At 36.3% G+C, this 15,968-nt stretch overlaps 1 protein-coding gene across 4 annotated transcripts in view; it reads left to right on the forward strand.

Annotated features, from left to right (window-relative positions):
• Window positions 1-15,968, forward strand: part of SMC5 (structural maintenance of chromosomes 5) — a 112,696-nt gene that overhangs the window by 74,667 nt on the left and 22,061 nt on the right. For all 4 annotated transcript variants that reach the window (XM_079927594.1, XM_079927595.1, XM_079927597.1 and 1 more), the window contains 6 exons: window positions 7,044-7,138; window positions 7,781-7,913; window positions 10,573-10,746; window positions 12,025-12,194; window positions 14,584-14,707; window positions 15,044-15,166. In XM_079927594.1, the coding sequence (XP_079783720.1) occupies window positions 7,044-7,138; window positions 7,781-7,913; window positions 10,573-10,746; window positions 12,025-12,194; window positions 14,584-14,707; window positions 15,044-15,166 (819 nt within the window). The remainder of the gene's footprint in view (window positions 1-7,043; window positions 7,139-7,780; window positions 7,914-10,572; window positions 10,747-12,024; window positions 12,195-14,583; window positions 14,708-15,043; window positions 15,167-15,968) is intronic.

Genomic DNA, 15,968 nt, shown 5'->3' on the forward strand with positions numbered 1-15,968 from the left:
CTATTTTTTTTAATAACTTATTTTGATATAACTTCAAACTTATAGAAAAGTTGCAAGAGTCATACATATGCTCCTATATACCTTTTACCCAGATTTACAATAATTATTCACATTTTGCCCTATTTGCTTTATTGATTTTTTCGTTTTTTTAATTTATGGAGTATAGTTGATTAACAGTGTTGTGTTAGTTTCAGGTATACTGCAAAAGTGATTCGGTTATGCACATACATGTATCTATTCTTTTTCGAATTCTTTTCCCATTTAGGTTATCACAGAGTATTGAGTAGAGTTCCCTGGGCTATACAGTAGGTTCTTGTTGGTTGTGTATTTTAAATATAGCAGTGTGTACATGTCAATCCCAAACTGCTAATCTATCCCTCCCCCCACCCTTCCCCCTTGGTAACCATAAATTCATTCTCTAAGTCTGTAAGTCTGTTTCTGTTTTGTAAATAAGTTCATATGTATCAATTTTTTTTAGATTCTACATAAAGCCATATCATATGATATTTGTCTTTCTCTGTCTGACTGACTTCACTTAGTATGATAATCTCCAGGTCCATCCATGTTGCTGCAAATGGCATTATTTCATTCTTTTTAATGGCTGAGTAATATTCCATTGTATATATGTACCACATCTTCTTTATCCATTCATCTGTTGATGGACATTTAGGTTGCTTCCATGTCTTGGCTATTGTAAGTAGTGCTGCAGTGAACATTGGGGTGCATGTATCCTTTCGAACCATGGTTTCCTCTGGATATATGCCCAGGAGTGGGATTGCTGAATCATATGATAGCTCTAATTTTAGTTTCTTAAGGAACCTCCGTACTGTTCTCCATAGTGGCTGTACCAATTTACATTCCCACCAACAGTGCAAAAGGGTTCCCTTTTTTCCACACCCTCTCCAGCATTTATTGTTTGTTGACTTTCTGATGATGGCCATACTGACTGGTGTGAGGTGATGTTTCTTTTTTTAAAATATATGTATTTGTTTATTTATTTATTTTTGGCTGCATTGGGTCTTTGTGCTGTGTGCGGGCTTTTCTCTAGTTGGGGCAAGCAGGGGCTACTCTTCGTTGCGGTGCACAGGCTTCTCGTTGCGATGGCTTCTCTTGTTGTGGAGCATGGGCTCTAGGCACGCAGGCTTCAGTACTTACGGCACGTGGGCTCAGTAGTTGTGTCTCGTGGGCTCTAGAGTGCAGGCTTAGTAGTTGTGGCACATGGGCTTAGTTGCTCCACAGCATGTGGGATCTTCCTGGACCAGGGCTTGAACCAGGTTCCCTGCATTGGCAGGCGGATTCTTAACCACTGTGGCACCAGGGATGTCCTTTTTTTTTTTTTTTGAGGTGATATTTCATTTTAGTTTCTAAATGCAAGTCTTCTTTGGAGAAATGTCTGTTTAGGTCTTCTGCCCATTTTTTGATTGGGTTGTTTGTTTTTTTGGTATTGAGCCGCATGAGCTGTTTGTAAATTTTGGAAATTAATCCCTTGTTAATCTCTTTGTTTGCAAATATTTTCTCCCATTCTGTGGGTTATCTTTTTGTTTTGTTTATGGTTTCATTTGCTATGCAAAAGCTTTTGAGTTTGATTAGGTCCCATGCTTATTTTTGTTTTTATTTCCATTACTCTAGGAGACAGCTTGAAAAAGATATTGCTGCGATTTATGTCAAAGAGTGATCTGCCTATATTTTCCTCTAAGAGTTTTATAGTATCTGGTCTTATATTTAGGTCTTTAATCCATTTTGAGTTTATTTATATGTATCTTGTTAAAGAATGTTCTAATTTCATTTTTTCATGTGTAGCTGTCCAGTTTTCCCAGCCCCATTTATTGAAGAGACTGTCTTTTCTCCATTGTATATAGTCTTGCCTCCTTTGTTGTAGATTCATTGACCATATGTGTGTGGGTTTATTTCTGGGCTTTCTATCCTGTTCCATTGATCTGTATTTCTGTTTTTGTGCCAGTACCATACTGTTTTGATGACTGTAGCTTCTTATTGCCATTTTGTTAATTGTTTTGGATTTGTTTTTGTAGGTGTTTTTTCTTCCCTTCCTCTTTTTTTCTCTTGTGATTTGATGACTAACTGTAGTGTTGTGTGTGGATTCCTTATTCTTTTCTGCATGTGTATCTATTGTAGATTTTCAGTGTGCAGTTACCATGAGGTTTTGGTATAGCATTCTATATATAAACAAGATTGTTTTCAGTTGCTGATCTTTTAATTTAAAATGCATTTCCAATATCCTGCCTTTATGCTCTCCTCATAATTGCTGGTTTTGATATCATATTTGTTTAGCAGATGATTTCCTACCTTTACTGTATGTTTGCCTTTACCAGTGAGCTTTTCCATTCATAATTTTCTTGTTTCTAGTTGTGGCCTTTTCTTTTCCACCTAGAGAAGTTCCTTTAGCATTTGTTGCAAAGCTGGTCTGGTGGTGCTGAATTCTCTTAGCTTTTTCTTGTCTGGAAAGCTTTTGATTTCTCCATCAAATCTGAATGAGAGCCTTGCTGGGTAGAGTATCCTTGGTTGTAGGTTCTTCCTTTTCATCACTGCCTTCTGGCCTGCAGAGTTTCTGCTGAGAAGTTAGCTGATAACCTTATGGGAGTTCCCTTGTACATTATTTGTTACTTTTCCCTTACTGCTTTTAATATTTTTAACCTTATGGGAGTTCCCTTGTACATTATTTGTTACTTTTCCCTTACTGCTTTTAATATTTTGTGTCTTTAATTTTTGTCATTTTGATACCATGTATCTTGGCATGTTCCTTCTTGGGTTTATCCTGCCTGGGACTCTGCTTCCTCTGTGCTTCCTGGACTTGGGTGACTGTTTCCTTTCACATATTAGGGAAGTTTTCAGCCATTATCTCTTCTAATATTTTCTCAGGTCCTTTCCATCTCTCTCCTCCTTCTGGGACCCCTATAATGTGACTGTTGGTGTGTTTAATGTTGCCCCAGAGGTCTCGTAGACTGTCCTCATTTCTTTTCATTCTTTTTTCTTTATTCTGTTCCACAGCAGTGATTTCCACCATTCTGTCTTCCAGCTCACTTACCAGTTCTGCCGCAGTTACTCTGCTATTGATTCCTTCTAGTGTATTTTTCATTTCAGTTATTGTATTGTTCATCTCTGTTTGTTGTTTAGTTCTTCTAGGTCTTCGTTAAACATTTCTTGTGTCTTCTTGATCTGTGCCTCCATTCTTTTTCCAAGATCTTGGGTCGTCTTTATTGTCATTACTCTGAATTCTTTTTCAGGTAGATTGCCTATCTCTACTTTCCTTAGTTGTTCTTCTGGGGTTTTATCTTGTTCCTTCATCTGGAACATATTCCTCTGCTCTCTCATTTTGCCTAACTTTCTGTGATTAGAGTTTCCATTCTGTGGGCTGCAGGCTTATAGTTCTTCTTGCTTCTGCCGTCTGCCCCTGGTGGATGAGGCTGTCTAAGAGGCTTGTGCAGGCTTCCTGGTGGGAGGGACTGGTACCTGCCCACTGGTGGGTAGAGCTGGCTCTTGCCCCTCTGGTGGGCAGGGCTGTGTCAAGGGGTGTGTTTATCAGGCAGCTGTTTACTCAGGAAGGCTTTAGGCAGCTGGTCTGCTGATTGATGGGGCTGTGTTCGCACCCTGTTGTTTGTTTGGCCTGAGGCATCCCAGCACTGGAGCCTACAGGCTGTTGGGTGGAGCCAGGTCTTGATGAGAAAATGGCAGCCTCCAAGAGGGCTCATGCCAATGAGTACTCCCCAGAACTACCATCACCAGTGTCCTCGTCTGCACAGTGAGCCACAGACACCCCCCCCAACCTCTGCAGGAGACCCTCCAATACTAGCAGGTAAGTTTCTTATGAGGTCATCGCTTTTTTACCTGGGTCCTGGTGCACGCAAGACCCTGTGTGTGCCCTCCAAAAATGGAGTTTGTTTCCCCCAGTGCTGTGGAATTCCTGCAATCAAATCCCGCTGGCCTTCAAAGCCACATTCTCTGGGGGCTCCTCCTCCTGTTGCCAGACCCCCAGGCTGGGGAGCCTGACGTGGGGCTCAGAACTTTCACTCCTGTGGGAGAACTTCTGTAGTATAATTATTTTCCAGTTTGTGGGTCACCCACCCAGCAATAATGGGATTTGATTTTATCGCCATTGCACTGTTCCTACCATCTTGTTGTGGCTTCTTCTTTGTCTTTGCATACAGGGTATCTTTTTTGGTAGGTTCCAGCATTTTTTTGTCAGAGGTAGTTCAGCAGTTAGTTGTGATTTTGGTGTTTCCGTAAGAGGGGGTGAGCTCACTCCTTCTACTCCGTCTTGTCTTCTCCTGCTTTATTATTTCTCCATAGCAAAGTACAGGTGGTTTTGCTATAAGCAATATATAATTCCTAAAAATTACTGTACTGCAGAATTGTATAATAAAAACCCACAGGGGCTATGGTGTGGAGGGGGGGAAGCACAGCTTTACATATGTTAAATTATTAAGAAATATGCAGATACAATAAATGTGCTTTTTCTTTTTTATTTGTTTATTGAAGTATGGTTGACTTATAAGTTTCAGGTGTACAGCATAGTAATTTGATGTTTTATGGATTACACAATGTGCAAAATTAGTATGAAATATTGACTGTATTCCTTGTACTGTATGTTACAACCCTGTGCCTTATTGAAAGACCTGAAGTTGGCTTGTGGAAGTAGGCATTGGAAGGGTTCCGTATGTGAATTATGTAGTAGGTAAAATAATTATAAAGCACTTACCTGAAATTGGATGGAAAGTTGTAACACCAGATGTGCTTGAGGGGTGGCTTATAATATGTAGTGAACTCAGGCAGCTGGTAGATGTTTGAGAGGGATGTGTGTGTGTCTGTGTATTTGTGCACAAATTACATCTATTCCTAAACAGCTCCATTCAGTTGGGTGCCATTTTTTGCATTCACCTAGAGAAAAGCTTATATTTGTTATGGATATAATTGTACCTAAGCAAATGTGAGAATCACATAATGTTTAAGTTGTCCCCTAATATATAAATTGCTTGGAATAAATTTGTCCTCAAAACAAGCATTACAGTAAAACTATTTTTCTGTTTGTAATTATGTGTGAGGAAATACTTTGAGCCTTTAAAAATATCCTGTTGCTCATGTAACTGCCTAGTAGGTTTAAGAACCATTAATGATTCTCATCATTCTTTCTATATTTATTAGTTGGTATTCTATAAGGAAGAGCTCTTTCTTCTCCATTTATTTAGTCATTATATCATATAAAACTCATAGAATTTTGTTTTATAGATTTTAATCCATTACTATCATTATTTATTTTAATGCTCAAATTGTCCCACATTTGGCCAGTGAGACCTTCAGCTTGACCGCTGTATGTTATTTTACCAACATTTTTTTTTTTGCGGTACACGGGCCTCTCACTGTTGTGGCCTCTCCTGTTGCGGAGCACAGGCTCTGGACGCGCAGGCTCAGTGGCCATGGCTCACGGGCCCAGCTGCTCCGCGGCATGTGGGATCTTCCCGGACCGGGGCACGAACCCGTGTTCCCTGCATCGGAAGGCGGACTCAACCACTGTGCCACCAGGGAAGCCCTTACCAACATATTTTGAGCAGTACTTACTTTTGGGGAGAGCAGTGTGTTCACTTATACCTTTACCTTGCTGTGTCTGGGCCTTACAATCAGCCTTTTCCCCAAAGAACCCTAGTTTTTAGAAACCAAGATCTGTGTGTTAGATGTGTGCATTGCTGCTAGTGTCTCATTGCTTCTTAGCCCTTGCATGCAAACCCTTAATTTATATTTATCTGGAGAACAAGAGTGCATAAGGGCACCATGAATTCACACTGATGCTTCCAATTACAGTCGAACACAACAGGGTACCTTCTACTCTTTCTCCTTTGCATATCTGTAATTTCCTACTGTAGCAGTGAAAAACACCTCCTTCTCCCCCTTATCATCAATTTATTTACTAATTTGTTCAAGTGTAGAGTGCTGTGAAAGTAGTCACAGCATTCTAGGCTGTGAAAGTAGTTTGAACATTGCTAATCTGTGCCACCATGAAATTCCTCCATTCCACCATCCCATCTTGTCTCACAGCAGTGTTTTATTTTTTTGTGTTTATGTCTTGCACATCTTTTGTTAAATGTGCTCCTAAGTATTTTATGGATTTTTGACACTCTTAGAAATGGATTTCTCAAATTCATTTTTCAGCTGTTAACTGCTAGTACATAGATATAATTTGATACTTTTTCATTTGATCTGTATCTTGTGACACTATTGAATTCACTTCCTGAATTCTAGTAGTTGCTTTATAGATTCCACAGGACTTTCTGTGTAGAAAATCATACCCTTGCAAATAGATCTTTTTACTTGTTCCTTTTTAATCTTTTACCTCTTTATTGTGCTTCACCTCATTGTCTAGTACCTCTAGGACAATGTTGAAAAGAAGTGGTGTGATTTGATACCCCTGCTTATTCCCAGACTTAGGGGGAAAGCACTCAATATTCCACAATTAAGTATTATGTCTGCTGTATACTTATCATAGATGCCCTTTACCAGGTGGAGGAAATTTCTTTCTATTCCTAGTTTGCTGAAAATCATATGGCTTTTGTACTTTATTCTGATAATACAATAACTTGGATTGATGTAGCATTCAAAATCAACCAATCTCACATCCCTGGGATAAATTCTACTTGGTCATGTATATTGCTGGATTCTGTTTACTAATATTTTGTTAAGGATTTTTGTATATGTGTTCATGAGGGATATTGTAATACTTTTGTCAGGATTATACGGGAATCATAAAATGACTTGTCCCTTCCTTTTTGTTCTGAAAAGGTTTTTGGTATTACTGCTTCCTTATCTGTTTGATAGAATTTATCGGTGGAAATAAAAAAAGAAATGTACTCTTTGTGAAAACACATAGCTACAATATCATCACACTAAAAAATTTTCTTATAAGTACCATTAAATAGCTAGTCAGTGTTCAAATTTCTGATCGTCCCATGAATGCCAGTAAGAATACCATAACTTTAAAAATTCTTTTGATTGAGTATATGGTAATTAAGGTAATATTTTCTTTTCCTTATATTAAGGTTCGTGACCATAAAAAATTAAGAGTGAATGCTGTTATTGCTCCTAAGAGTTCATATGCAGACAAAGCACCTTCACGGCCATTGAATGAACTTAAGTAAGTCTTGAAAATATTATTAGAACTAAGCTGTTACTTTGAATATTGAATAATCATTTCTCTCAAATATATTTTAATTATTTCTTTGTCACATAAATATGTTTTTTATAGGCTGTATTATTCCCTTTTAGGATGTCTTCCTAAGTCTAAAATAAGGAAAAATCTAGGCCCAGGAACAGACCATGGTATCAGTTAGTATATGATGGTGATTTTTTAAATCAGTGGAATAATATTGGACTACTTAGTAAAAGCTACTAAAATAGTTGGTTAGTTATTGGGAAAATAAAAGGGTAAATCATCACTTCATAATATAAAAATAATTTCCAGAAGGATTAAATGGAAAAACTGCAATTATAAAACAGCTATAAGTAAATAAAGTCTTAATTCTGTATAAAAGCAATGGTAGAAGCAACAAAAGAAGAGATTAATGGTTTGTAATTATAAATATTAAACTTTTCTGACAAGGAAATAAATCTGAATATTAATCACTTAATATTAAGTGGCTAAACTATACAAAGAAAATACTTTCTGTACCATTGTTAATTTATTTTTTATTTATTGTTTAGTCACCACATGTCAACTAGGATTTTTTTTTAAATGATATTTTAAGAAGAAAAACCTAATAGTTGCTTTTCCTTTCAGACAATATGGATTTTTCTCTTATTTGCGAGAGTTATTTGATGCACCTGATCCTGTCATGAGTTACCTCTGCTGCCAGTATCACATTCATGAAGTTCCTGTAGGAACTGAAAGAACCAGAGAAACAATTGAACGGGTAAGAAAGTACTGAATCAGTACCAAAAATGTAGTTTTGTTAAAACTTCTTAGCTTAAAGTCAAGGAAAACTTGTAATTTAAAGAAACATGCCATTGTTTTTAACCATACAGAAATTATCTTGGTATTTTCCATTTTTAATATGACATAGGACAGTGAATGTTGACTAATACTTGACGACAGGAGTGGTGTGGAGTTACCTAGAGCAGGGGTCCCCGACCCCCAGGCCGCACACACAGCAGGAGGTGAGCGGTGGGCAACCGAGCGAAGCTTCATCTGCCGCTCCCCATTTCTCCCCATCGCTTGCATTACTGCCTGAATCATCCCCCCCACCCACCCAGCCCAGGTCTGTGAAAAATTGTCTTCCATGAAACTGATCGCTGGTGCCAAAAAGGTTGGGGACCACTGACCTAGAGTAAATAAATAACTTAATACATGTAGGGTAGTTAAGTTAAAACCTGAAGAGACACGTGGCTCTCTTATGTGATTCTGCCTTGCTTGACAAACATTTGTTCAAACATTAACGGTTTAGTCATTTAAATTCTTGTATTATGTTTTTCAGACAAATTATACTTTAGGATGGTAGGCTAGGATATGTAACTGCTTTGGTAAGCCCTCCCCTTAAAGTTTCCATTTAAGATTATCTCATGTGAATGACCACCCCTTAATAGGATTTCATTTTCCTGTCTAGTACAGCTACATAAACTCTTAAGTTCCTATATTCTGCTAATGCTGCTTGGAGTTTTCTTCTCCTTACAAGTAATCTCTAAGACTCCAAACCACCTTCATTGCTTTTATCAAAGGGAGAAACAGGGAAGAAGTCTCCTCTAGAAAAGATTTTTCCTTAATACCAAGTTGCCATATTAATACTGCTTGTAGGACCCAATTACAGACCTAACTGCTATTTATAATAGTGAACTTATTAGAGAATGTGTTTTAAATTTTTTAACAACCATTCTACAAGTATCCCTAGGATATTCATTTGTAATTTCGGGGCCTCTATATACCTCATTAACAGAAGATAGAAATGGGGGCTCATTACTAACCCATTTTGCACAGACAAGCCATTATTACTTGTGGTAAGTTGCCTGTGTCTTTGATTAAAAATTATATTATGGTGACCATTTTGGGAAACCAAAAATACAACTCTCCATGTGGGTGTACCTCTCTCTTTGGTCTTCATAGATGGGGTTTAAAAAAAGAGGACAAGACTATATACATAGACCAATCCAATTTCTGTCATAACTTCAGAGGTAGGTAGGGTGCTATCTCTGAAGCTTAGGATAGTAGGTATTCTTTACTATTGCAGAAAGACTATAGAAAATTTGGTAAGGGCTTTCATAGCTTTACTTTGGGGCAGAAAGGAGCAATACTGCACTTGGAAAATCCTTTCACTTTTTGAACAGTGCTTCAAGTTGATTTTTATGCACTTTTTAACATTTTGGTTAAGTCATCTAGAGAGCTTTAACTCTACTGTCTGTACTAGAAAAATAACATTGTATATAGTAAAGCAAAGTCAGACACCTAATAAAGCCCTTGACATTGTCTTAGCCATCTTTCAGAAGATACAAACCTTCACTGAGGAAATTCACTGTCTTAATGTTTCATGTCTACCTAATGACAAATAATGGCTATATTTCTTCCTTAGAATAAAAATAACATTCTTTAGTGTAAGTTTTGCTTTATTATCAAGTCCTGACATTTTAGATTCTGTAAATGATTATGCTCTATTTATGCAGTTGTTCTCGTTAATTTCCAAGGCTGGTCTCTGGTTAAATTGTCTGCTGACCTCCTTAGCTTAACAATGTTCTTTTTGCTGAGAGCACTCCCACCATCTCTGTCAGTTTCAATTTGCTTAAAACTTATTTTCATGAAATGTGGGTAGGCTAACCTCATCTAGGCTTTCCCTTCATTTCAAATTATTCAGCATTTGTGGATACCAGTTTATACCCTATTAAACTAAGTATGCTTAAATATGTCTTATCTCTTCACTTAAACTTCTAGAGAGAAACAAGCCACAAGAATACTGGTAGTAAACCTTTAGAGATTGGAAAAAACTACAGCAGCCTATTCTTTATAAATAACAGTAACAGATCCAATGTTAGGGTGTTTAGAATGTGCATTAGTTTATGAAACTCCTTAAATAAATTCTTGAGAGAAAAGATCTCCAAAAAATGCAAAGTCTTTGAAGTCCTTGAAAAGTGTGTGCATTAAGTATTCCCCAAATATACAGGAATTAAATATAAGATTATGTATCTTTGAACAATATAACTGAGGGGAGGGGAGAGTAAATGTGTTAGTTAAGATAACACAGTTCAGTCTACAGGGAAGTTGACTCCTGGTATCTCTTCTGTAGATAAAGTCCCAAAAGTACACTTACTTGGGAGAGATTGTATAGTGAAGTAGAAGTATAGCCAACTTTGGTTGTTGTTTTGGTTTTCTCCCAGTTCTCTCTTTCTTAGTGTTGTTTTCCCAAATAATAACCTGTTTTATCACTCACCTTTTTAGAGATGTTGGGTACATTTTTTAAAAACTAAAGTATATCCTAGTATATTTTGATCTTCTAAAATTCATGAGATCTGTATTTTTAATTCTTTAGTCCTTTTAAAAATGTCATAATTATTCTTAGATGTGCACTGAATGCGTATTTTACATTATAGGTAATACAAGAAACCCGATTAAAACAAATCTATACAGCAGAAGAAAAGTTTGTGGTGAAAACTTCTTTTTATTCAAACAACGTTATTTCTAGTAACACATCACTAAAAGTAGCCCAGTTTCTCACAGTCACTGTGGATCTAGAGCAAAGACGACACTTAGAAGAACAGCTAAAGGTTGGTCATTTAAAAAAAAATTTTTTTTTAATTGAAGTACAGTTGATTTACAGTGTTGCATTAGTTTCTGGGGTACAGCAAAGTGATTCAGCTATAGATATATACTTTTTCATATTCTTTTCCATTGTGGTTTATTACAGGATATTGAATATAGTTCCCTGTGCTATATAGTAGGACCTTGTTGTTTATACATTCTACCTATAATAGTTTGCATCTGTTAATCCCAAACTCCCAATCCATCCATCCCCTGCCTCCCCCTTTCCCTTGGCAATCCCATATCTGTTCTCTATGTCTATGAGTGTGTTTTGTAAATAAATTTGTGTCATATTTTAGTTTCCACGTATAAGTGATATATGGTATTTATCTTTCTCTTTCTGACTTCACTTATAATCTCTAGGTCCATCCATGTTGCTGCAAATGGCATTATTTTGTTCTTTTTTATGGCTGAGTAGTGTTCCATTGTATGTATGTACCACATCTTCCTTATCCATTCAGCTGTTGATGGACATTTAGGTTGTTTCCATGTCTTGGCCATTGTAAATAGTGCTCCTATGAACACTGGGGTGCATGTATTTTTCAAATTATAGTTTTGTCTGGATATATGCCCAGGAGTGGGATTGCTGGATCATATGGTAACTCTGTTTTTAGTTTTTTGAAGAACCTCCATACTGTTTTCCATGGTGGCTGCACCAAGTTGCATTCCCACCAACAGGGTAGGAGGGTTCCCTTTTCTCCACACCCTCTCCAGCATTTTTGATGACCATTCTGACTGGTATGTGGTGGTACCTCGTTGTGGTTTCACTTTGCAGTTCTCTAATAATTAGCAATGTTGAACATCTTTTCATGTGCCTATTGGCCATCTGTTTATCTTCTTTGGAGAATACCTATCTAGGTCTTCTGCCCAATTTTTGATTGGATTATTTTTGAGTTATATGAGCTGTTTGTATATTTTGGAAATTAAGCTTTTGTCAGTTGCATCCTTTGCAGATGTTTTCCCCTAGTCCTTAGGTTGTCTTTTCGTTTTGTTTATGGTTTCCTTTCATGTGCAAAAGCTTGTAAGTTTAAGTCCCATTTGTTTATTTTTGCTTTTATTTCTTATTGCCTTGGGAGACTGACTTAAGAAAACATTGGTATGATTTATGTCAGAGAATGTATGGTGTTATGTCTTATATCTAAGTTAAAGATTGGTTATTTTGAGTATTAATAAAGAATATTAACTGGAGTTATAATACGTTAGCCTGTTTTTTAAATATACTAACAATATTGCATATTCCATAGGAAATTAATAGAAAATTGCAAGCAGTAGAATCAGGGTTGAGTGCCTTATATGAGACAAACAAACATCTAGAACACAAAGATAATGAACTTAGACAAAAGAAGAAGGAGCTTCTTGAAAGGAAAACCAAGAAAAGACAACTGGAACAAAAAATTAGTTCCAAACTAGGAAGGTATCTTTCAGCCTATTTTGGGGTAAGGGGGCTGGGTGGGTGGTACAAAAGCACTATAAGGATATTGTTAGTTATACGTTGTAATGACACAATTCCCACCAGCACTCTGCGTACAATTTCTCTCTCAAACTTACACCCTCCTACCCAAAACATGGGACAAAGGGAGGTGAATCTTAAGTGTTGTGAGTTTTTCTGTTCCCTGATCTGCTGTTCTCATCCCTGGACCCCTTTCTGTTCTTAAAAATTATTGAGGACCTTGAGGGAGTTTTGTTTCTATGGATTATATCTATTGATATTTACCAAATTAATTAGAAATTAAATTCATTAAAATGATAATAAAGCCATACATTAACATATTTATGAAAAAGTTTTCCAAACAAAATACATTTAGCAAGAAGAATGACATTGTTTTTACATTTTTGTAAATCTCTTTAGATGAAGTTAGTTGTTTTTCATATGTGCTTCTGCATTCACTGGGTTGTGAGATGTTTTGGTTGAAGTATATGAAGAAAATCTGGCCTCACATAGATATGCAGCTGGAAAAGGGAGAAGTGCTTTAATAGACTTTTCAGTGTATGTATTATCAAAACTTGCCAAGGTGTGGTTTGTGAAAGTTTAATTGCAACATGGAATGTGACCTCATCAGTGAAGTTGTGCACTCCTACATTACGTTAAGTGCATCATTCACCCATGAATGACTTTGTTACTTTATGCTAGCTTACTGTGAGAGCCCAGGCAATTGTTCTCAGAACTTATTGTTTATTTTGAATTTAGATATTTTATAGAAACTTGGAATATATAAGATGGGATAAAAGCTATTAGGGTGTTCAGTCTAGGGGAAAGGAACTGTGGCTTCCAGTTTCAAGGCTTTTCCCATGTCCTGTCATGACACAGCACAGACCTTTCTGTTGTGATTGTTCTTTTATGCTTCTTTGCTATAGAATAAAAATATAGATATCAATAACATAATAAATGACAGCTCAGTCTTGAATAAGGTACAAGTTTACCTTGATCTAATATAATAATGTTTCTAAACACATTCATAAATTATTTAAAATGCTTTAAGAAAAAAAATTTTAAGCAAACAATTGCCCATTAACTTTTGTTTAAAAAGTCAGTAATGTACCTTGGTTGCTTAAAGCAAGATATAGCTATTTAGTCTAACTGACTGCCTAGAATTTTTTTCTACTTTAACCCTTCACTTCTGTCGTCAGTCATCTATAAGACATTTACTGTTGGACTGCTGTATTGAACTCATTGTCTAAAGCGAAACTTTCTCCTCATAAAGTAATGTTGATTTTTGTAGTGCAGTAACCTTTCATAATCATTGTCATCCTGCTGTCTCATACCTCCAGTTACTCACTTTGGAATACTGCAGTGGTGACATGGTTAGTGGTCTCTACTTGACTAGTCTCCTTCTCTGTTCAGTGCATCCAGAATACTGTCATCCAGTTTATCTTCTTTTCACGTTCCTACCCCCTTCAAGAATATCTTATAGCTCCCTACCTTTACTACATAAAATTTAATTAAATACTGCTTTCTTTTAGATTGGCTTTCACGTTTTTCAAAATCTTATTTCACTCCACCCATTCTAATTTCCTCCCTGTCTTCACCAAAGTCTCTTCATGTACCATTCAGTCCACTCTCTGCAGCATCCACTGAACTTATTCATTCTTGTTTATTATTGCTTCCATCGTTTGTTCTTGATTTTTCCCTTGAGGCAACATGATGTAGTGGAAAGACTTGGACTTTGATGTCAAACAAACACATCTTACAATTTAGTATCTGGGATCTTAGGTAACAACTTCTGAGCCTTAGTTTCTTCATCTTAAAGAGCAAAGTATTAACCTTTAGGATTGTTGTATTGCCTTTTCATTATATATATTTTTTACCTGTTAATCAGATCTCCACAGTTAAGCTCCATAAGGGAAGGGACTATATTTATAAACAATGTTTATCAGTTATGGGCCAGACACTACACTAAGTGTGTTGCATAATTTGCCTTTTTTTAGTATTCACCAGAGCCCAGTGGAGAAGTACTATTATTATTTACAGTTTATAGATGAGGAAACTGAAGCTCAGAGAAGGAAGTTGTTCAGTTGTATCGCTCATTAGTGGCAAAGAGGAAATCGAAATCCATCTTTCTGATTCCAGATCCTATACCATTAGCCACTAGCATTACCTAGACTATGCTGGGCACATACTCTATCTCAAAAAATATTTTCAATCTTGAGTGGTTACACAAAATGATTGTTTAACCTAGAAGCTAGCAGTTAACATCTGAGTAGCATTGCTAAATAGCCCACCCATAAAGCAGCAGGGGGCCTAAGAATTTGGGCTCAATCCTTGTGTTTTCTCTGATTTCCACATCATTATGCATTTCATACAGTTTAAAGCTGATGGAACAGGATACTTGCAACCTTGAAGAGGAAGAACGAAAAGCAAGCACCAAAATCAAAGAAATAAATGTTCAAAAAGCCAAACTTGTTACTGAATTAACAAACCTGATAAAGGTAAGCCATTTTCTTAATTTTAGTCACATTTTTTTTGTTGCAGGTCGACAGCAAAATCTTAGCAAGAGATTGTATTGTTGGACATTTCTCATTATAGATCAGTAAATTGGTTTAAAGCACTCATTAAGCTAAATTATTTTATTCCAGATGACTCAAATATACAAGAAAACTTTCAAATTCTCTTAGAATAAAATTATAAAAAGAATTATTTGAGAGAGGTATCAGTCACATTAGAAAAATGTTATTTTTTTCATGGTTTATAATTTTGTTTTTTAAAAGAAACTGTATTGTTTTTCTTAGTTGTAAAACAAACTCATAGGGGTTTTTTATTCCTAGATTTGTACTTCTTTGCATATACAAAAAGTAGATTTAATTCTTCAAAATACTACAGTGATCTCCGAGAAGAATAAATTAGAATCAGATTATATGGCTGCTTCATCACAGCTACGTCTCACAGAGGTAAAATGTTTGTTTTTATTTTTTATTTTGGGGCTTCAGACCAGTTTGAAAATGTGTGTGTGTGGGGGGGGGGGTGTATGTATACACACACACACACACACACACACACACACATATATATATATATATATATATATATATATCATGCCTTGCAATATGCAGTTTTTTTATGCTCTTTAATTTACAAATTTAATGCATCCTGCTGATGAGGAAGCAATATTTGAAACCCTTTGTACGTATTCTGCATTTTATGTTATTTGATTGGGGGAGGTGTGGTAATAATCAAAAAAGAGAATTAGAGTCCCTGATTTAGTCACTTGAAGACCAAAGTCTCATGTCTGCTTTCTTAACCAATATAAATTATAGTTGTTACTGTTACCAAGCAGCAACTAGTAGCTTTTATTGCAGTTTGTATCCCATAAAGTAAACTGCAGATCAGTTCTAATCAACACTGAGAGTGGCCTTAGTGTGTAATCTTGGTGATTTAACCTTCTGTTAATACCTGTGAAACGATGATAAATATCGAAATAGTGGGGGGTTGGGGGTGCTGTACTAAGTTAACATAAATTCCAAAGAAGAACTAGCAACAAAATGAGTTAGTATAACAGTGGGATAGTTTTTGAGTCTTTCAAATCCTTTCCCAAAAACAGAAGAGCAACTAGGATAACATAACAGTTAACAAACAACCCATGGACAACATATACAACAAACCAAGCTTTAAGGTATCCCTATAGGTGTACTGCAGTATATTCTCACACTTAACCACCCAGGGTTAACATCAGGCTAGTTAAGGGCTTAGTCC

Source organism: Stenella coeruleoalba (genome assembly GCF_951394435.1).
Source record: "Stenella coeruleoalba genome assembly, chromosome: 7".
Taxonomy (NCBI): domain Eukaryota; kingdom Metazoa; phylum Chordata; class Mammalia; order Artiodactyla; family Delphinidae; genus Stenella; species Stenella coeruleoalba.